General features: G+C 37.6%; 2 protein-coding genes across 3 annotated transcripts in view; one reads left to right on the top strand and one right to left on the bottom strand.

Annotated features, from left to right (window-relative positions):
- CMSS1 (cms1 ribosomal small subunit homolog) overlaps positions 1-22,256 on the top strand; it is a 222,489-nt gene that overhangs the window by 50,627 nt on the left and 149,606 nt on the right. The window lies entirely within an intron of this gene.
- FILIP1L (filamin A interacting protein 1 like) overlaps positions 1-22,256 on the bottom strand; it is a 187,638-nt gene that overhangs the window by 48,858 nt on the left and 116,524 nt on the right. For both annotated transcript variants that reach the window (XM_064644276.1, XM_064644277.1), the window contains one exon: positions 19,124-19,302. In XM_064644276.1, coding sequence (XP_064500346.1) covers positions 19,124-19,302 — 179 coding nt within the window. The remainder of the gene's footprint in view (positions 1-19,123; positions 19,303-22,256) is intronic.

Here is a 22,256-nt window from a genome sequence, read left to right on the forward strand (position 1 = left end):
CACTCTGAAAACTTGAGAAATCTGAGCTAGTTTCTTTATCAGAGTAAGTGACATCGCAAATAGCAAAAGGAATGGAAACAAATGTTTTGAAAGGAAACCTATTTATGTTATTTTGGTTGTCACCCGTGTTAGCAAAAAGCCAGGAAATGGCATCTGGAAACTGTAGAAATCTGTGGAGTTAGTTAGGGGTTTTCTTTCTTCCGTTTTAGCTGGGGAGGGGAACCTGTACAGCAAAATTTATTAATGTACTACTTGTTTTAGAGGAAAGAGGAGACATTTTCAAAGAAGTTGCAGGAAAATTATTACAAATATTCTATTTGGTATCTTCTGTATATTTTATTTTACTTAAATGTAAATGTGTTCAATTGTCCCAGAATTTGTTTGGGTGGGGATTGTTTTTTTTCTGTTTTGTTTTGTTTTAGTAAGTTGACTGGTGGAATCACTTCCATGCGTGCAGAATCCTGTGATTAATTATGTGTGGACTGCAGTGATGCAGGTCAGAAGGGACAAGGACTTGTATCCTTGTTCTGGGGCCCTGCTTCCTAATTATGAATCAGCTTGTAGAGTTCTGGTTGTGTTTCAGTTTCTGAGCGAGCAATGGCCAAGGAAATAACTACATTTTGTATCATAAACACTTCAGCTGATGGGAGCTTTTTCCTTGAATTGGCCATCACACCCGCATAAAATGCTGTGGGGACTTGTAATGTTTGAGGTAGAGCTTTTTGCCTCAGTACTTTGGTTAAAACATACAAACTGTTGCCCACTGTCAAGTGTCAGAAGAGAGTGAGTGTATGGTCACTATACTCCACCACCATGTAACTGTAGTCTCAAGGAGTGACATCTTTATGTTGTGGGAAACTCCAAGTAGTTTGTGCAGCCTTTTTAAGCAACGTTTGTGTGCCATGACTGACACTGATCTTGTAGAAGGGCAGATTTCGAATGGACATGTGTGGGCTGCTTGCTGGGCATGGAACACACGTGCACGAGTAGTTATTTCTTGAGGAATGCTGGCAGCCTTTTCAGCAGAGGGGCAGGGAAGGGACCTCTTGTTTCCCATTCTCTGAATTACAGTCTCAGTCTGATGTTCAGTTTTCAGCAGACTGCTTTGTTTGTAGACTAAACTCCAAATTTGTCAGTGGTGCAGACAAAATTACTTTGTCCTGTGTTAAACTTGTATTTGTCAGGTTTGCTGTAGAGGCACTGAGAGAAACCCTTTTTGATCCTGGTCTAGCTTTAACTTCTCAGCACTAGTGTTGTAGGGCATTAATCAGAAGTAGCTGTCTCCTTCACTTGCAGAGCTGCTGATCTGAAATCCCATTAAATTTGCCACACAGAATTTGAACTAGAGCAATCTCTTCATGCATCTTTCCTTACCTTCCTTAACAAAACCTTGTTCTTAGTTCACCTGATGCATCTTTCTACAGATATCTGAAGATCTAACATATTATAAGGATGACCACCAACAGTGTAGCTGATTCTAAAAACATTGGCATGGTTAATCATGCTCACCTGCCTTCTGTGTGTCTTACCTGTGCTGTCACATGGCAGTGGGTATGAGCTATTTTGAGGAGAGTCACTAATTGACTTTGATTTGGGTGTCACTGTCATGGTTGCCTTTTCTAATGCTGAGAAGATGGGATGTTCTCTCAGCTGTGACTTCTAAATGGGTAGATTTGAGCTTTTAGAATTCTTTAAATCCTTTTGTCAACTGTCATTTGAATTGTTTTTTTCAGGCTTAAATATAAGCAGTGTTGGTTTGCTGTGCTGGGATGAGTTTCTTCCCTGGGTCTAAGGGATCAGTATGCTTGTTTACTTCCCCATTCTGTCCAGATTGCTGATGCTGTTGTAGATTGTTTTCCATGTTGAAATTTTGCCTAGAGATGATTAAAAATTGCATATTCTTTAGAGCTCTCTGAATAAACTAAAGAGACAACAAATCTAATGCTTTGGGGGCTTTATTGGAGATTATGATTTCAAGTTTGTAAATATTCTAAGAGGAGGATGCAACATGAGTAGAATAAAGATCTGATGTAAATATTTGGTTTTTAAAGTCTAGAATGTCTTCTGATGCTATTTTATGCCATTTCCTTTTAAGCAGAATGTTTGTATGTTTTTAAAAGATGTAAACTCCTAAAATGTTAGCTAACTAGTGTGGAGAAAATAAAGTGTGTAAAAATAGCCTACCTGTACACTAATGAAATAAATATTTCAACAATGTAAATAGATGACAGTAATTGGAACCTAAATGCACTTTTTGAGATTATGGTCACCAGGTCAGGAATTTTACGTTTCTGATTCATTCCTTCCCTTCTGGGAATAAGTATTACAAAATCTGTTCTGTTTGCTCCCTTCCAGGAATCCAAAATATCTTAGTTTAATTTTTTTTATTGATTTAATTGTATTTAGGGTATCAAAAACAGCCATTACTATTTCACAGTGACTTGAAAGTAGAGAATAAAAAGATCTTGTAAACGATGTTAGGACACTTATTCTAGCATGAGGTCAGGACTCTTGATATGGGATGCCTAACAAAAGTGTAGGAGGTAAACTGTAAGGTATGCAGGGAGAGAATAATCTGTTCTCTAATAATGTCTTATTTTGATTTCTGATAGGAGATACATTTGATTTCAAAGTAGTAATTTTCCCTTCTTTTTCATGCATGTTGCTGAATCCTCAGAAACAACTGTTAACCGTTTCAGTGCCTCTGTTTTGCATCAACAGGCTCAGCAGAATTTCCTAAATTTTTGGGTTAGAAATTTCTGGTGAAAGTGTCATAACCTCATCATCAATAAAAGCAAACAAGCTTTTTGATGTACTTTTAATTTTGGAGTTACCATGGTTTTATGTTCATAGAGGCTCTCTGTCTCTATAATGTAAGGTAGACTAAAGAACAGCTCCTGAACTGCCTTCACTCTCTGTTTGTGATGCATTGTGTGTGATGCATTTGATTGTGTCCTCTCTTAATATATGAAACAAGAACTTGGGCAGAGAGAGCAGACGAGTGAATATATAAATGTGTATGGAAATTTCACTGAATATGGACATTTCAGCTGAAAGATGGAATAATTCGATTAAGAACATCAGATGTGTAAAACTGTGAAATAAAATGTATCTCAGTACCCATATGTACAAAAATATGAGTGTGTATATATGTGTATGTATGTGTTTATATGGACCTATGTTCATCGAATGCATTAATGTCAGATTCCCAGAAATGTGGTGACGAGAGAGGACCATTTTAGCTCATGTCAAGACAATGTGCTTTAGTAATTTCTCCATCCCTGGAGAGCTTATTAAACACTAAACAAAATGTCTCAGAATATAACTGATTGAGTGTTTTAAATTATGCACTTTTGTTTGGCTCTTGGCCAGCTCCTCATTGCAGAGGGCTGTGGCAAACAAAACCTGTAATTTACACTGACAGTATCATGCAGTTCACTCTGCAAGCTTCTCAACTCAGAACTTTTATAAAGTAAACATTCAAACAAAGCTCAGGTTCTTAATGTAAACACATTTTGTAACTAAAAACTTAGCCAAACAGTTTAGAGTCAAATAGTGGTTGTATTTTTTTCCCTTTCCCGTGAAAATGTCATTATATGTTTTCCCTTTTCTTTGCTGATAAATAGGGATATGCTAACATGAATAATGAGAAAAGACAGCAGTAATCAAAGAACTTTTTTTCTTTCTCACATTTCTTTTTTTTTTTTTAACCATGTGGGTTTAGCATGAATTTCCTAACCATTTCATCGTTTACTAGCAAGTGTATCCCAGTGAGGATTGACACAAATTCCACCACACATCACATACCTGCTTATCACATTCCATTTGTAACAAACTCAGAGTGAAGCATGGAAGTTAGTGGACTTCTATGAAATGCGTAATTTTCAGATATTTCTGTGATTTTGCTGATTGCCTTTTTTCCCCCTCCCATTTCCTGAATTAATTTTCTTCCAAAAGAGTGTTTCCTTGAGAACTGAAATGTGAGGTCTAACTGTGTTGCCAGAAGTAGGATGGTAAGAAACCTGAATGGGCAGATGCAGTGGATGTGAAACACATAACCTGGGCCAGTCAGTGGTCAATACCTGCACGAGGGAGAAGTACAAGAACCTGTGCTGCAAATGTGTTATAAATCAACAGCCCGGTGCAGGATCTATCTTTCAAATTACCTATTCCAGGAGAGGTTACAGAAAGGAGCAGTGACTTAGCTGAGTTATCTACAAGTCATCACTTTTGGAGTGGGATTTTAGTCGATGTGAAGATGTCTGTCTTCAGTCAGCTGAGTGGGGCTGTCATGAGTACATTTCCATGGACAACACTGCGATCTCAGGTGCCACCTCCAAAATGGAGACATCTGAGCAAAGCCCCTTGCTTTAGATATCTTCATCTGTAAGCTGAATCACACCTCTGATGTCAAACATGGAACAGAGTTTACCTTTTGTTTCCAAACATAATTTACAGCTACAGTGGAAAGCAGAGAGGGGAACATGAGCCCTAGGAAGACAGAATTCACTCCATGTTAAGCTTACTAAAAGGTGAGGTAATATAGCTATTATAAGATTGTCTGGATACCTCATGTAAGAGTGGAGAAACAGAAACATTACCTGAAAAGAAAATGAAGGTTAGGATTCTTTTTGGGCTGCAACCAAAAATAGGTGTTTTGCCGTAATGACTGCAAGAATATGTACTCTTTATAGACTTGATGATAAGAACAGAAAAGGAAATTAAATGGAATTATTGCAGTACTAAGGACTGGCATATCTGAGGACAGATGGATAAAATAGAATAAATATATTTTTTAAAAAATGAGAAACGAATGCATGGAACTTGCATAGGAATGCCTGCTTAGAATATACTTTATGAAGAGCTTATGAATTCCTCTAGCACGTAGGTGTATGTACTCTCTTGTTTTATGTATTTGTTCTAAGTGCAATGACAGTGAATAAGGCTTGACACCAGTAATGACTTAGTGTTGTGTCATCGTTCAGTTTTACACTTGAGGAAAGTGAGAAGTTTTTGTCAAATAAGGGAGAACTTCCTAAGTGTTGCACAGCAAATAATCAGCTTTTTTCTTTCCTGCTGTAATTATAACAGCTGAACAAACATGAGGAGAAGTTTCTGAAAGAATTGAGGTAGAGCTCTGGATGCTGCAAGAAAGTGATGTTCAAATGGTTCACAGTGGTTTTTTTCTGCATTCTTGGTCTTAGTGTCATCTCGTATTAGGATTCAAGTATTCCTATGTCCTAATTCTTGAAGATATTTCAGTGTCTTAAATATTCATCATATACATTTTGCATAATTGCTTTTTTATTTGTGTGGATTCAGTTGAAGAGGTCTTGCAGTATGTTCCCTCCAGCATTTTTTAAGATAAATGTAATTCAAGATATTTTTAGTATTTTTCTTTTAAAAACAAACAGCCTCTCCCTTTCTTCTTGGAGGTAGGAGAGCTTGGCTCTATTAGGAATAATTTTTAAAAGCCTAACTGTTCCCATGAGCTCAGCATCTTTATTCCTCTCCCCATTATTTTTATGAACTGCTGCATGCCTTAATGCATTGGGAAGTCTGGCTGCAGTTCTCTTAAGAATAAGAAGGCTGGATGCCTAAGCTCTTTTGAAACTATGACCCCACATGCTAGTACTTATTTCTTTAAAATTTGACTAAATATTTCATTGCAGATATTTTCAAGAGATTTACGCATGGGTTCCTATGATCTCATTCTTAGCTTTTTAGAAAGAAAAGAAAAAAAGTGAAGGTTGTGATATTCTACAGCTTTCTAAATATTCAGCTTTTGCAATGGCAAATCAAACTTCTGATGTTACTTCTTAATTTTGTGTGCAGTAAGGATGGATAGCTCTTTCTGTAAGGTTTGTAAATCCAGCATTATTTGCTGTGGAAAAAAGCTGTTTGTGTAGTAGTGAAACAAAATGAGTTATGGAAGTTTGTTTCATGACTGGATTTTTTTATTGTCCAATAATGTGCCAGGTACTAGGCTTCCACCCTGTTAGGATGAATACAAATTTTTTCTGCAATGTCCTCTTACTGGGGTCAAAATGGACTCTTGCTTAATATCCTGGACACTAAAAGATACCTGTTTTCAAAAGCCCTGTAGGCATTTAATAATTTAGAAGTCTTTGTTTCTTTCTTGCATTTTAGTTGAAATTAGTTTAGGGATGAGAAAATGGGATGATGATGATGGGTAGGTGCATAGCCCAAGAAACTCAATTAAAAATAGGGCTTGATAAATATTTATTTCAAACAATTGTAAGCAAATAGTTAGACCCTTAGGGTTTTTTTTAATGCACATCAAAGTGCATGAAAAACATATCCCTGCCAGGAGACGGTAAACGAACTGCTCTAAACTCAGTCTTGCTTCAGTTCAGATATCAGAAATTAGCAGGATAGAACAGCAGAGTGTTACTTAAGGACAGGTGGGGAAGGAGAGCAGACTTGGCACGTGATTCTGCTTTCCTCTCAGCTGGCTGGAGTTTTTTGTGTTTGCCAGATATGTGCCACTTCTCTTCATTACTATAGTTTCTTGTTAAAAAGTAGTGCTGCCTCCCATTTCCCTGTCTGCTTTATGGGAGGAATTACCCATCTGCTCATAGTTCATCAGGTTCTCATTCAAGTTCTTTTAGAGTACTTAAATACCATTTAGTCCTAGTAAAGTGCTAATAAGCTTGTTGCTTTGTGTTGTGCAAATTTGATTTAAAGCTTTTTCTCTTAGCAGATCAGTTTCAGATGGCTTCACAGGCTCTTTCTCCATAGCCTAATGTGAAAACCGCCTTGACTTCCAAAATATTGGACTCTGATGCTGTCAGTCAGGGAAGAATACAAATGAGAAAGAACTAAGGTTGTGACAAATGAACCAAATTAAGTTTATACCTTAGTGTTCAGAGGAGAAGAATGTCCAGATTCTGATTCCTGCCCTTGTCATTATTTTGGATCTATGGTCAGTAGTCTAACGTTTATATGATTATCTTTTTATATATGTACTTCAACTCACAGAAAGTCTGGATATGCTTTTACACAGTTAAATATATTATTTTTCTCCACTTTTCTGCTCTCCTTCTTTTTCTTTGTAACAGCTGTGCAGCTCCTACATCAGAATAATGTGTTTTCTAATTCTGTTTTAAATACCGTATCAATAGTATAATCATATTCCTCTGAGTGTTTTCTTCTCACATACTTTAGAAATCATATTCTATCCATGTCTACATTTACAACTGGACAGACTAATTTTTATGTTGGATTCTTGGACCTGGAACTGAATGGGAGTCCTTGCACCCTTGTTCTTTGGCTGTTTGGTTTGTTGGTTTTTTTGTGGTTTTATTTTTTTGTTGTTTTGTTTTGGTTTGGTTTCTTTTTTTCTTTTTTTTAATTCTGCTTGTTTGAAATGCTCTTTGGATAGAAAGAGCTTTGCTACTTCCTGTCAAACTTCATTAGCTACTTAAATGCTTTATCCAAGAATACAGAGTTATAACAATTTCATTCTTAATTGATGTATCATCCTGGACTGTGCATGCATTTGCACCTGCCAACATTCTACTGAGTTTAAACAGTCTTCTTCCGAATTTTAAGCTTAAATACCAGCAGCCTAATTTTGTTTTACTTTAGGTAAAGTTTGTGCATCCTATTCCAGCAGTCTTTCTGTAGTCTTAATAAAACTGAACTCTTTCTTTCTGCATCACTTTCTCAACTACTTTCTGAAATACAACTGTACTGCCTTAACCTGTGCTTTGGTACTAGAATTATTTTAAAGATGTAGCCATGGAGACAGTCTTGTTGTCAGGTGGCTAAAAAGCTAATTTTTTTATTTCAAGCACTTTGCAAATTCTTTTATGTGTTGCATGAACAGCTCCTTCTCAGTTTTCTCCAAGAAATGGATATCTGCTGGATACCATAAAACCAACTATCTTTGCATTTAGTAATCAGAATACCCAAGGGTAAGTTTGTCTATACTTGTTTTGAGACTCAGATCTTTGCATATGTAAGTATTATACACATTGTAATGAAATGCTGGCAGTGAAACCTGATATTATATGAAATTAGCTTAACTTTAAGATTGGTTTCAGACAAGAAATTTAGACCAAACTGTTCTTAAAATTTGATAATTCTTATGAGCATCTATGGAAAACAGGCTAACAGATAATCATATAAAAATGTGTTTTATGAAAGGTTTTGAATACCTTCTTTTCTTTCTTTGCATTGGAATGCCTGCTTTTCTTACTTTTCTTACTTTGCATCTGAAGCTAATACAGAGCTAAAGAAGATGGGAATTCACAGAGTTCAGGATCTTGAATCTGTAAGGTACATTCCTTTGATAAAACTCCATGCTGTTGAATATCTGCAATTGCAAGAAATGATGCATTCCAAAATGATATTATAAATTTCCTTACCCTTTGGTAAACTGAGAGATTAGGAAGGTAAATTAGCTCAGTATTTATGCCCTTCTGTAGGTTTAGTACTGTGTATCTCAATAATCCTTTATTTCTAGGCCAAATACTGCACTCAGGGAGACCTAAAGCACACACAGACAATAACAGCAGTTTTCACTGTCTGTTAAGGAGAGTTGAACTGTATAAAGTCAGAGTTTGTTCATTGCTTTTTCAATCAGAGCCACAGTGTTGGCTGTTAAATTGTGTTCAGAGACACTGAGAAAAATGGGTTCTGAACCAAAGATGATCTATATAGGGCTGATATTTCAGTAAGAGTTGTGGTGGGTGACTAGCAATTTATAACATGGATTTATGGATGTAGTGCTGTATTACAGTGGTGAAGCTTTGATAAGCATGTTTACAAGGTCCTCTGAGTTTTAATACAGTGGTTTTCATTAAGTTTATTTATAACCTATAGTTTTTATTGGCTATTCTTAAATCTAGCCTATAAGGATTTTGAAGCAAACTTAGAGATATAAAAAGTTAAGTAACTTTATCCAGTAAGTGTGTTTATCCAAATATGTCCTCAAACTTCTCAATTTCCCTTTTAGAAAGCCAATTAGGGACAGTCTGACTCATTCTCCTGTCTGACAGAATACGAGGACATCCAGAGTTTAGCTGGCAAGACTATTGAATAAAAGGGAGAATTTTAGGATTTCAGTGAGTGAGTCTTGCTTCTCAGTTCCTCAGTTGGATGTAAGATGAAGTTTTGAAATGAGAAATGTGAAATATTGTCTAAACATTTAATAAACGATGTCCCAATTTCCTGATGACTTAAATGCAAATTGTGGGATCTGAACATTCCTAAAAGTCATCTTCATAGTCATAAATTTTGTATGTCAGACTAAGGTTTACAGTGCTAAGAATTTCCTGATAACCCTGACATTTTTAGCATACAAATCAAATTGAAGGGAGAGGAGGGTGCATGATCTCCATTTGTGCTGAGTTTTACTTTCTTTTCCACAAAATTGTCTGGTTTTATTCAGGCTGTGAGGAGGGAGGCTAGCATGGTGTGCAAGGAAGTGTGAGTGAGATGGTAACTGAAATGGAAGGACAGTTTAAGAAAAACAGGGGTTTATACCCTGATAATGTTTGTGGGATATGTGTCTATCCCCAGTGACTTGAAGGTACTGTGAATCAAAGTGCTCAGGCAGAGGAGTTTCCCAGTAGCATATAAAAGGCAAGACTTTGATGGCTTTTAAAAGTCAAGAGCTCTGTTTTAAGCTGCAGGTTTTTAATCAGCTCTTGTAATTTCAAGCAAAATGTGTGACTGAAAAGGTATTGGCAAGGAAGTAAATAAGGCAAAGAGCAGTTTTGGTGACACTCTTTTGCGATGCCATAACTTGGATGCTGTCTCTGCTGAGGCTGCTCGAAGTGTCTTGGGCAGAGAATGGGAGCAGCCCTGTGCAAGGTATATCTCGTCAAGCTTACGTACATATTTGAAAACAACCATGTTTCTGGATTCAGTGAGTTTCCCTTCTCCAACACTCTTGGCAAAGGTGGAGTCTGGGAGAAGGTAACTGATGCTAGGCCAAACCTGGCCGACATAAATCAGTTAACTGTCTGGGTATTTTCAGTGTTATTAGCCCTTTGGCACTTTTAATTTCCTAGTTTGGAGGGGGGGCAATGAATGGCAGAATATTTCCCCTGTCCTCTTTCAGTCACAGCTATTGGGTTTGGATTTTTATCTGCTTGTAAACTAATGTTGTTGATGATCAAGTTATGGTTCGAGAGTCTTTAGTGCTGGAGCCTTCTGTTGTCAGTGTGTCCGTGCAAGATTTAGCTTTTACTGGTCATGTTTCACAGCATAAACTTTTCTGTGGGAGTGTGAAGGGACTGGTTAATTCTCTGCTGCTCAGTCTTTGGAGTTCCTTCAAATCATGCCTCATGGGGGCCATTGTGTTGGGTTTTTTATCCCAAGGGCTGTGCAGCTGGGACCTACCGCGGAAGGGGAGTAGGCAGTTCTCCCTTCAGAATCCTCCTGAAGCAGCAGACCTTGCTGCAGCTCACTCAGACTCTCCTCTTAGAGTTTTAGCTGCTGTGGATCTCAGCTGGGTCTGTCTGTGACCAAAATGGGTTCTTTTTCAGCCTTAGCCAAGTTTCTAGTTATCTTTCAATAGGGAAAGGAAGTACTGTATTGAGCTGTTAAGGACAATAAATTATTGAACAGATATAAAAGTATAATTTTATTTATGACAATGCAACTTTTATAGAACATTTCTACAGGGATTGAGACCTTTGTGCATTTTGGCATTTGAAATAAGAAGGAAAATTGACAACAGCATGCTTGGAGAACAACCCTCTGTTGCCAAGGGAGAGACTAGATGGTCTAATGGTTTTTCTTCTGACTACTCTCATTTGCTACTCTGAGCCACCCACCTGACCTGCCTCCCCCCTCTCCCCCAATAGGGGACTGAAGCACAAATTTTAAAAATGAAAGTTCATATGTCCTTCTTGAACTTTTAGTTAATTTCTGAATTTATACATATTCTGTGGGTTTTTTCCCAATATTCTTAGCAGAAAGGTTCAAGTATTGAACTTACTTTTTCAATGTGTTCACACTCTTGGTCTTCAGGCACCTTATCCAAATGTGTGGTGTTTTCCTGAAAGGCTGTACAATGTGCATTTCAGGCTCAAGAAACAAAATAATGTACTTCCATGAAAATCAAAATTATCATGTAAGAAGATTTAGATGTTTATTTTTAACAATTTTTTCAAATAATCTCTGTTCTCGACAGATTTAGTGCTTCTGATTTTTCTTATTTATTCTCTGTTTAAAATGACTGTCTCAGCATGGAGACTGAGGCTGTGACATTTTTCTTAAAGTTCTTTTGTACGTGTATATAATACTCAGAGATTTTCTAGCTGGGCATGAGTGCACTGAAACTCACAGCATGCCATGGGAAACTTGGTTGAGTTTAGATCTCAAGTCTTGGTAACTGATGTGTGACCTTCATTCTCATGGCCATTTTTCTCTTGCCTGTTCTTGAGATACGAAACTAATTATAGCACATGCAAGTCCCTTAAATTTTTCTGCCACGAGAAAGATCATTGAGATTTCTCCTCCTCCACATTCAGATAGGAGTACAACTTTTCCCATAGCAATGGTTTGTCCTGGAAAATTATGGTAGTGTCAAATTTTCTATCTTAGAGAACGATTTATAGATTTTTCTGTCTGTCTGATGCTGTGTGTTTTCTTTTCAAACTCCGGTTATGAAATCCTGTGCCAATTTCTCCTTCTCTCACAGCCCCACCCTGCAATGAATCAGAAGTGCACAGTGTCTTTTTTTGGTCACAGGTCTTGGTACAGTCATCTGCTTTTATTGTTGCTTATGATTAGGCTCGTTCTGCTGTGCCACACATGGAGTGGTGCACTCAGTCTTATTTGGAAATGTAAATTGGTGACTAGAGTGAGGGCCTCATTACTGAGGGCAGTGCCACACCAGGAGCATATTTGGCCAGTGCTTCATGCTGGTCACTGATTAGATGTTGATTTACAAGAGTCATAAATATTTTAAGACTTACCAACTTAGCAAGATCATCTTTCCCTTTGAGCTCTGACACTGGTGTTAAAAGTGCTGACCAGAGCTACCACCAGGGTGGCTCTCCACAGTTGTCCCTTTTAGGAGAATTTGTGTCCTTTTGCAGGGAGGGCATAGGGCAATGAGCAGCTCTTTCGCCCCTCATGAGGGTAGCAGTGTAGGAGAGCATCTTCTGACTAAGGTTATTCATTTTGTCCTCCCCATCCTCAAAGTGTGCAATGATAGTGTTGGTTGGTAATTGTTATAGTGCGCCTGAAGCAGTGAACAGACATGTTATGTGCTCAGAATTAAAAAAAAACAACTAAATATGAGTCTCACTTCTCTGTGTCATTCCACCAGTGTCAGTGGAGTTGCATGAGAAATGGTTATCATCTAGATCTTGCACCTGTGTGCTGATTACAGTAGGTGGAATAATTTAGAATTGCACCATGGATCTAGAGAATTTCTCAGTTACATTAACGCTGAGTTGAAAGCCCTGTATCTATTTCTATTTGTTCTTAATTTTAGTATTGAAAAACAGAATGTGACCTTGTTTAACAGTTTTAGGGTCTCAACCCTAAATTCTATTTATTTGCTCTAAGATAAGTTATTTTTGTCTTCCACCATGCACAGAGACTGTTGTAAGAATCTTTGAATCCTTGAATTTTGACAAGGATTTGATTTCACAACATCTGTTGAAAGTTATGTAGTGCAACAGTACATAGTTTTTCACATACGAGCATGAGGTAATTAATCTGTGTACATCACTTCCTTGAGTCTGTCTTTGTGCCTCAGTGGTATTATTAGTGGGGCTGTCCCATTGGAGTGTAATGTAGAATAAGAATGCTAATATTTTGCTTGTGGTGGGTCTTTCTTAGTCACCTACAGAGCACTAGATACCCATGAAAAAGGTCAAATGTACAGAGATCTGGCATCCATTCCACAGCTTGCAAGACATAGTCTCTGGCATATGTAATACATAGAACTCATTGCCAGAAAGCTAAAAGGAAATGATTGCATTTGAGTACAATGCAATCGACAACAATAGTTCAGTGTGCATGAAATTAAAAACCTCTGGTAACACATGTAGAATAAATAAGTCAACGGTGTTTATTTTTACTGCAGCTTTCTATAGAGATAAGGTCCTGCTTCTTAATATTTAATTGGCTTCATTAAGAAAAATAGCAAATATTAATTATACGCACTCTTATAGAATACTGAATTTTCCAGACCTTCAATATGTTGTTGTTCCAATGTGTAAATGTGTTTGAATTAAAGTATAGCAATGTTATCCTGGTAACATACTAACACACTTCACCTTTTAGCTAAGATCACTCCTCTCCTTGATGGCCTGTCCCAATTTTCAAGCACTGCTCACTTGACCTACTGTGTGTAGCAATTACTTTAATCTGACACTGAAAAAAAACCCCAAAACACTTTACCTAGAGTGCTCAGTGTCATGAAATCTCCTTTCTTACTTACTCAATACCTGAGCAGTATTATAACATAATATGATTTAATTTTGGTACAGCTTTAGTGTGATGTTTAGTCCATGTAATAACATTTCCTTAGAGGGTAAGAATGTACTGTGAGGGTACACAAGAGGAAATACATGGCTTTAATGCAGTATTGAGTGTGCATTCAGTGAAGATACATAGAAGGCTGAAACAGCTAATGTGGAAATGATAAAAAAATTGAAGTGAGGGCCTGGAAAAGGATTTAGTTATTTGGAAGTACAGAAAGATATGTTTGGTTTATATGTGAGTGGGAATTTTTTGTTTGTTTGTTCTTTTGTTTTGGTTTTTTTCAATATTTATTTTTCTTGGAGATGCTATGAAGAAAAATTTGTGAGTCTTAAATCTAGAAAGGTTCAGGTAAAAATGTGCCTAGGTACAACAGGCTGAATGACAAGTGGTATGTCTTTGTTACCCCAGTTTTAAGAATGGAGCTATTAGAGAATTGTAAGGATGAAGCCAAGGGCAGAGAGTTAAAAGACTGAGTTCCCTTCTTGTCTCATGGAGTTGGGGATGATGACAGGTTGCTCACATGGTGAGATTTGTTGTTTTGGTGGTGGTTGGAGTAGGCTTGAGTCATCATAGAGGTGATGGCTGGCTTTGAGTTTCTGTGAGGAGAAGCAGAGTAAATGGACAAAGAAAGGACCTGGAGAATAAGACCTATGGGGTCCTATGAACAGAGCAGAGGTGGACAATGCCAAGTTTCCAGTTCAGAGTACACTGAAACACTCAGAGAAATGTGTCCAGATGGAGTCACAGAAACTCTGTGTGGGCAAGATGACAAGGAAGTGCTGAAAGCTCATTTGTGCCCAAGGCAGCTGAAAGATCAGAGACAGTGAAGATGGATTAGGTTCAGAGCTTTGCCAGAAGAGACATTATTAATCTCTTATTGAGAGTGGTTTTGGTTAAACATTCCACAGAAGCCAGACCAGAACGATGCCTACAATGAAACTGAGGGAAAAGGTCTTTTGATGAAGATGCCTAAGACTGCATAAGGACCCCAGGCAGCCAGCAGAATCACTGACCCTTGGGGATCTTCAATAGTCAGCTGGACAAGGATCTGAGCAACCTGATCTGACTGTGAAGTTAGCCCTACACTCAGCAAGTTGTGCTGGAGATCTCCAGAGATCAGTTCCAACCTGTATCACTCAACAGGTGGTCACATTAACTGACTGACCTTGAGGGTGGCAGCAGTTGGAGCAAAAAACACAGTGTTTTGTGGTGTTTTTCTAGATGAGAAAGACTACAGGTGTGAGACTTGTGCAGATTAGGTTTCATTTTTTTGTGCTTGGTGAATGCCGACCCCTCAGATGGGTATAATTATTACTTTTATCTTAACACTGAGAAGGTCCTTTACTTGATGTGTTAAGAACACATCTGTGTTTTGTCATCTGTAGTCTGATGAAGTGGAATGGTTAGGTGACTGGCTTAGGGTTTTTCACTTGCTTAAAGCATAGGGCATAAGTTTGCATTTAGGAAACATTAGGCTTTTCTTGTCTGTAAACAACTGTATGATGTTCTTCTTTGGACTAGGTTCTCTAAATGACCTTTGCAAGTGTGAATTCAGAGCTAAAAGAAAAACTTATGGCTTTCCTCTCTATAGAAAAGGGCTCTCATATTGGTAGATGATCCTTAAACTTAAGATCTTATTAATTGCTTCTATACCAACCTGCAGAGTTTTGTGCTAATATTTGAATTCTGAGAGCAATATTTATCATAACTGCCTTTAAAAATCTATTTACATTGCTTATTAACAAACTGATCTTTTTCCCTGTCCTGTTGAATAACATTCAGTTATTTAACCCATGTATCTTCATAATAAAGCTTTACCCCTTGTATATTTGGGGCTATATAGTATACAGAAAGTTTGAAGATGGAACACACCTATACATTGGAACATTTCTTCCTTTCATCCAAGTGCTCGTGATTTCTTTCAATAATTAGAAAATGGGGAATAAATGTGCTTACATAACATTTAAAGCTCCTTGAGATTTGCAGTGGAAAAGGACTGTGTAAGTGCTAAACATTTTACTATTTTGCTGTTTTGTTTCTTTTTTTTGGTGTGGGTAGAGAGTACTGTGTAAATGCGTAAATACTTGCACACATGTGCCATGTGTTTTCAAACCAGGAACATGCATATCTGGAAAACCTTCTAGTTTCATATTTTACCCTCATAAAATGTTTTTTAAAACAGCAGCTTGTATTATTTAACTGTGCTGCAAAAATACAGATTGTGGATTAGTATTTTTGGACAAATGGGTACATCCTCAGGGAAGATACAGAGGAATCTGCATTACAATCTAAAGTAAGTTTTCCTCTAATCCTTAATCCTGCTCTCCATCCTCCAACCCCATGAAATGCAAGTACTTCTAAACAAGGTCAGTGGCTTTTATACTGCAGTTCTTCATGTGCAGCTCATTGTGTATCTAGCTTCTGGATTTTTTTTTTATTATTATGTTACTATGAGCTTTAGTGCTGTATTTCTTTAGGCTCCAACAATGCAATAAATATTTCCCTTCTGGACTCTGGTTGACTTTGTCTAGTACACTGCCATGCACAAGTGGTTTGTCTTGGTGTTCCTGTCTGATCTGCACACCCACAGAGTATAATTCACGTTGAAGTGCAGGAAGGACCTATCCAGTTGTTGTCCACTGGTCTCCTTTTCTCCTCAGAACCTTTTCTTATCTGTTAGAGGCTTATCACTGTCTCCGTGTGTTAAAAGTACATATGACTGAAGATGAATCAGTATAATGATGGTAGTATGATTTCATCATTTGTTTACTGGTAAATGTCTCTTGTAAGTAATGACACTCTGTTCAGTTTGAAGACCAGTCTCTATCTCGAAACTACAACTATGGAGGATTAGTTTTGGCTGCCAATAAGAAGAATGCTTAAAATGCATAAAGGGTTAACCTTAAATGCTAATCTGGTTCTCATACCTTGAAAGCTGTCACTAGTCCTGTCAAAAACTTAAACTCCCAAATCTGACAATGTACAACTGCTGAGGACAAAGAGTCTTGTTTCCTTATTATGAAGTCAAAGTGAGTCTCAATTGTTTAAGGTGAAGAGTTTTTACTGAGTCATGGAAGACTCTTAATATTTTGCACAATCCAAACATTAACTTTTAATGAGAAATGTCGTCGATGAAGGGCGTAAGGCAGCAGAAACGCCCTAGGGGTGGAGGGTTGCCTAGTTTATGTAAAACATAAATTCATCACTAAAATTTTCATTTAAGAATTTTTCAGTTCTTCCTGAGCCCATATACAAGAAAGAGGAAATGCTTTGTTTCTGTCTTATTTGTGAATGTATCCAGAACAGTACGTAGGAGTTGGATCTGACTAATAGTTTCTTTCTTCTTGCTATCAGTAGTAGTTTTCAGAACTTCAGCATTAGTGTTTCGTAACGTCTAAGTTTTTTTCATTTTGATCACATAGTCACATATTATTCATGTACCTTCTTTGGCTTGCATACATTCTATACTTTTGAAGGATATCTTTAGCATATACTGTACCCTTGCTCTTTGATAAAAGCAAGATACTTTTTTTGACTAATTGAAGCTCGGGATTTTGCTTTGAATCTGAAATACTCTTAAGAATACTATATGTCCATTACACATCCAATAGAGAATATTGCTTCTGGCTGAAAACAAAAAGTAAATTCATTGATGAATACTTACTGCTTTTCTGCCTTTTTTTTTGGGGGGGGGGGAATTGAATTGAATTGGGAGTAAACAAAGATTCATTTGTCATTGCTTTATGTATGAAACTTTTGGTAGAGTTCTATTTGTTCCTAATCCAAATGCAAAATTCACATCCTGAGAAAATTTAAATTGGACTAAGGTTTTTGAAATGGAAGAAAAGGTCACTTTGCTGTGTCAGGCAGGCTAATGTAGAAAGAGCTGTGCCTTAACTTGCTGAGTGTTTTTTTGGTTTTGGAGCTTTTTGTTGGTTTTTTTTTTTTGTTATGGCAGGCAATTGCATGGAGATCTTGATGGCGACATTACTTGGCAAACATTTTGGAATCAGCTCAACATGTGACATCACACCCCCTTAAGCTTTTCCACATAAAATACGTTCTCCAAAAAAAAAAGATTACGAAAATTGAGACTTAATCTGAAATCTATTATTACATCCTCTAAGGTCTTATTAGGCACCTCAGTACTCCTCCCTCTTCCCACCATTTTCCAGGCAGCTAGACTAAATGTTGTAGATGACAGTGGTAAATGTTTTATAATCTTCTTGGGGAAGGGGGGTGGAGGGGGAGGGAGGGTTATGGAGAAGGGGCTGGGAAGAGAGTTTTAATCCCATGCCTATCCTGTTTAAAAATAAATAAATAAATTGCAACGACTCTGGTGCTTAGTCTTTTCTTCTGTGCAGCTTTTCACACAGTGTGAGCACATGCATCTGACATAACATTTTCTCACTTTTAGCAACTGTAGTTGTTTAGCTCTAAGAGATGAGTGTCTGAGATTTTGAGAAGACAGCAGAGATGAACACTTCCATTGATCTGAGGCTTTGGTTCCTGATACTATGATGTTTCACAAGAACAGTTCGCAGTATGTGCTCTTCTCTGCGTGCTTGTGCTTGCCTGCATCTGTGTACATTTTTTCTGGGAAACAAAGGGTTTTTCTCCCCAGCCTCTGTAGTTTCAAGCCATAAATATGGCTGGGTACTTGGTGGGAAGCATATGTGCTGTCTTTGATAGACGTGCAGGAGAGAGGTGTAGTGCAGAGTGCGAACACTGCCAAAATGCGTAGAACATGATGTTACACAGGCGAAGCAAAGGAAGAATTATCTATGCATAATGTGAGTTTAGAATAGGCTTGACATTCTCACACCCAAACATTTCCATCTGTTCCTAAGCGAAAGGAAACTGAGACAATATTCTCCTATCTTCTGGACTAGCTATCCAGGGAATAGGAAATGTTCTTTGATATTTTTTTCCTTAGGATGTGTTCAGTTTTACTGCAGATTCAGAAAAGCCACAGTATAAAGTTGCTTTTTTTAAAGACAGTAAATGATATTAAATTGTTAAATTCTTCTGAGAATTGGTATTGATATTGTAAGACTGTGCTTAAACAAGCTGTGATGCTTTTAGGTTACACTTTATAATAAAGTTGGATTTATGGGGTTTACGCTAATCCTGATATGAGAACTTTGTAATTCTTATTTTCAAAGCTTTCCGTAAATTATCCTCTACTTTTGCTTCCTCTCTCTGTCTGACAAACACCTACTTTTCCTCATGTCTTTTTCTTCTGCCATCAAAGGCTGCCTGCCTGATTTCTGTTATTCTGTTACTTACATACTGTAGTGTATACCGAGCATCTAAAACACACTGAAAGGTTCACCTGTGTCTTGTTGTTGTAACTTTATACATTTGCATGTCTCCCTGTATTCTCTACAGTGTAACATCCATGTCATCCTGCAAAAGTGCTGAAGAATCTGCCAACTGTTTATCCTACCTCACCTGCTCATGGAGATGTAGGCATTATTATTATTTAAAAGTATTAGTCATGTTTTCACAACTGAACTCTCAAAAGATAACTCCGCAAATATTTCTGATTTTTAGTGGATGCAGGGGAAGAAAGCAGACAGATCTTTAGATGTAATATTAAATTGTACATATTTCTTAATACTGTGGCAAGAGGTAGCCTTACCTTTCACATTCTTGTTCCAGCAAGTTTGTAAACTCATCGCTTTTTTCCATGTATTTGCTGTGCTTCCTCTTCTCCTCCTCTAGTTCATACAGAGTCTGTCTGTGTGATTTTTCTACCATTACAAGTTGATCCAGCATTCGTCTGTGAGTTTCTTTCTGTTTCTCTACAACTTTATCAAGCTACAAAAAAAGCAAAAACTCCTGAAATAGTTTGAAACTTTTGCTTCGCTTCATTATTGAGAAATTTTAAGAGTGGCATAATAATAAAAACTGCACTTATAGCCTAATGGCCAGGTCTTTTGGTATCTGTTTGGAAAGGTTTATTTAATTCTGTCAGTCAAATTCTGACGAATTTGAAAAATAAGGTACTGTTTTGCAGGACCCTCAGTTGCCTTCTTTTCCTCCTCCTGCCATGGCTGTTCCTCAACAGCTACTAATTAACAGTTACTGTTCCCAGGGCTGTGCTTTTCTCATTGATCATTGTGGTAGAGAAACCAGATGTCTTGGCAGAAGTAGCCTCGTCCACTGCTTCACACAGTGGATGACTGGCTTTGGTTGAATAGAAATAGCTGCCTCACTTGTAGCTGCAGAGGAAATAAGAGCATTAAATTGTTTTTGTGAGGGTAGGCAGGTACATCAAAAAGCCATTTTCTGGTTTGACAGTAAATGCATGGTAGTGCCAAGAGTGGAAAACAATCCTGTCTCTTGTGCTTACTCTGAGCATGGCTCTGGGTTTCTGGAATAAGTAAGTGCTAAATTTTTTAATAGTTAGAAGTATTTCTTTTAACAGCATCATTTCCTGTTTTGTTCCTCAAATTGCACATGTTGTTGAGATCTTCGTCTTACAGATGGCGCCTTTATAGCACACTTTGAACATCAAATTCCCTCCCCTTCCTCAAGGATTTCTGCTTGACTTCTAATCATAGATTCCTTAAGGTTGGAAAAGACCTCCAAGATCATCCAGTCCAGCTTTAAACTGAAGACCACTGTGCCAACTAAACCACAGCACTAAGTGCCACATGAAGTCATTTCTTGAACACTTTCAGGGATGGCAACTCCACCACCTCCCTGGGCATCCCATTCCAATCCTTGACCACCCTTTCAGTGGAAAATTTTCAATTTTTCTAAACATTGTTATATAGCAATACTTTAAGTCAAACAATCTATTTTAGGTTTTGGTAATTGGTTTTAGTTTTTCTGAACCACAGAGTTGTTGGCATAACTGTTTGCTGGACCTGTGCTGTTAAACTATTAAATAATGTCCTCAAACTTAGAGATAATTCTGGGGATTCTGTTATAATTTTGAATTCAGAATGTGACCGACTTATGCAAGTGTGCGTATGAAACCATAAGTGGTTTTCCTCTTTAGACATTACTGATGTAGCTGAAGTTTCAGGGAGGATCACTGGAGGCCAGCTAAAGACCTGGGAAGAGTCTGTATTTGTGAGCAACTTTTTTCCCTGCTTGTTCACCTTTGGAGACTCCTTCACCCGGTCATAGGAATCCTTGTAACCTTTTTGGAAAAGAGAAATTTTCAGCTCACAGCTCAATGCCTTCTTTTAACTATAGTCTATTCTAGTAGGTCAATCTGATTGTAGTGCTTCACTCTATTAATAGGAAAGAATTCCCAAATGGGCAGTGTGGGAAGCAAAGCTGGTTCTGGTTCTCTGATGTTTCTCCCACAAGGAATTCCATGTGCTACAAGAAGCACTGGATCTTCAGATTCTTAGGGCCACTGCTTATTTTGGACAATTTAATTCCAAGCAGTATGATTAATTATCTTTTCCTCATGTTTATGCACAGTTTGGCCAGTAGAAATGATGACAGGAAGAGTTGGAATGCCTGAACATGAGTTCCTCGAATAAGTGAGGATATCATCAATTTCTGCATAGACTTCCAAGTCTCCCCCTGCTTATCTTAGCTTTTTTTAAAGCTATATATATTCTCTTATGTTTCTCCTAAGTAATTGTTAACTTTTTTTGACACTGCTATGAAAAGAAAAAAGAGCTGTTGACAAGACTTTGAAAATAGTTTGAGTCCAGAATATTCCAACAAAAACGTGGACCATTTTGAAAATTTCCTGCACTTTCAATTTATGACATTGAGAGAGAGTCTTTTCTGTTGTAAAATAGCTGAGCTAATTTCATGCCTGATGAAGAAATACACAGAAACCTATGGGGTTTTTTGTTGTTGTTTTGGCTGTTTTGTGGTGCTCTTACAGCAGATCATTTAGGTTTTTTTCATCTTGCTCACTAATAATTTGTACACCTTATAGCAACAGCTTTCTGGAATCATAATCCTGAAGCAGGGACCTCTCCTGGAAAAACATTTCTTACCTCAACCCTTGCATGTTCAAACTTTCTCAGTAAGCAAGTGTCGCCTTATACAGTAATCTTTTGGGCTGTGTTTTCAGTATCTTTTACAGAGGTTGATCTGGATTGCCTTAAAAGGTCAGGTTGAAGAAAACTGTCCATTTTAATTTCTTCACACTCTCCCTTATTTTAGCATAAGTGGAAATTTCACAAATTGAAACTTTTGTTCAGCTACTAATTTACCAGAAAAAGGTTTAATCGACCTTCCCCCCCCCGTCCAAGATTTTGGAGGGATTTTTTGGAACAACTATTGTAGATGCATGAAGCACCGTCACCTGAGTTTCTGATCCTTATCTTTTTAAAGATCCTGCTGTCAGGTGAATTTACACTGTTCTCAGAAAGCAACCTGCCTCCTGTTTTTTGATAAAGTTCTGATGCAGTGCTGCTTGCAACTGTGGCCCTGTCTTGCTTAAATTGACATGAGCTGGGCATCAGCTTTGCATGAGTGCTTGCTGGTCGCAGCCCTCAGTGTGAGGTCAGATTGGAAGAAGGCAAAGGCTTAAACTTCCAAGTGCTTTTGGCAGGCAGTCTGCATGAATGGGGTTAAAAAAGTAGAGATAAGCATTAGTGTGGATTGGAGCACCACGTCCAAAGTACGTGTAGTAATCAAAGGGGATGTGTAAATTGCTATCATAAGAAAACTGAAATTTGTGGCTACAAGCTGATCATAAATCAAATGAGCCTGGTTCTGAACATGTAAATGCTTGATGGGGATGGGGGTTAGTCATCAACCAAGCAACAGTAACCAAGTATAAAATAATT

Source organism: Pseudopipra pipra, chromosome 2, assembly GCF_036250125.1.
Source record: "Pseudopipra pipra isolate bDixPip1 chromosome 2, bDixPip1.hap1, whole genome shotgun sequence".
Lineage (NCBI taxonomy): Eukaryota > Metazoa > Chordata > Aves > Passeriformes > Pipridae > Pseudopipra > Pseudopipra pipra.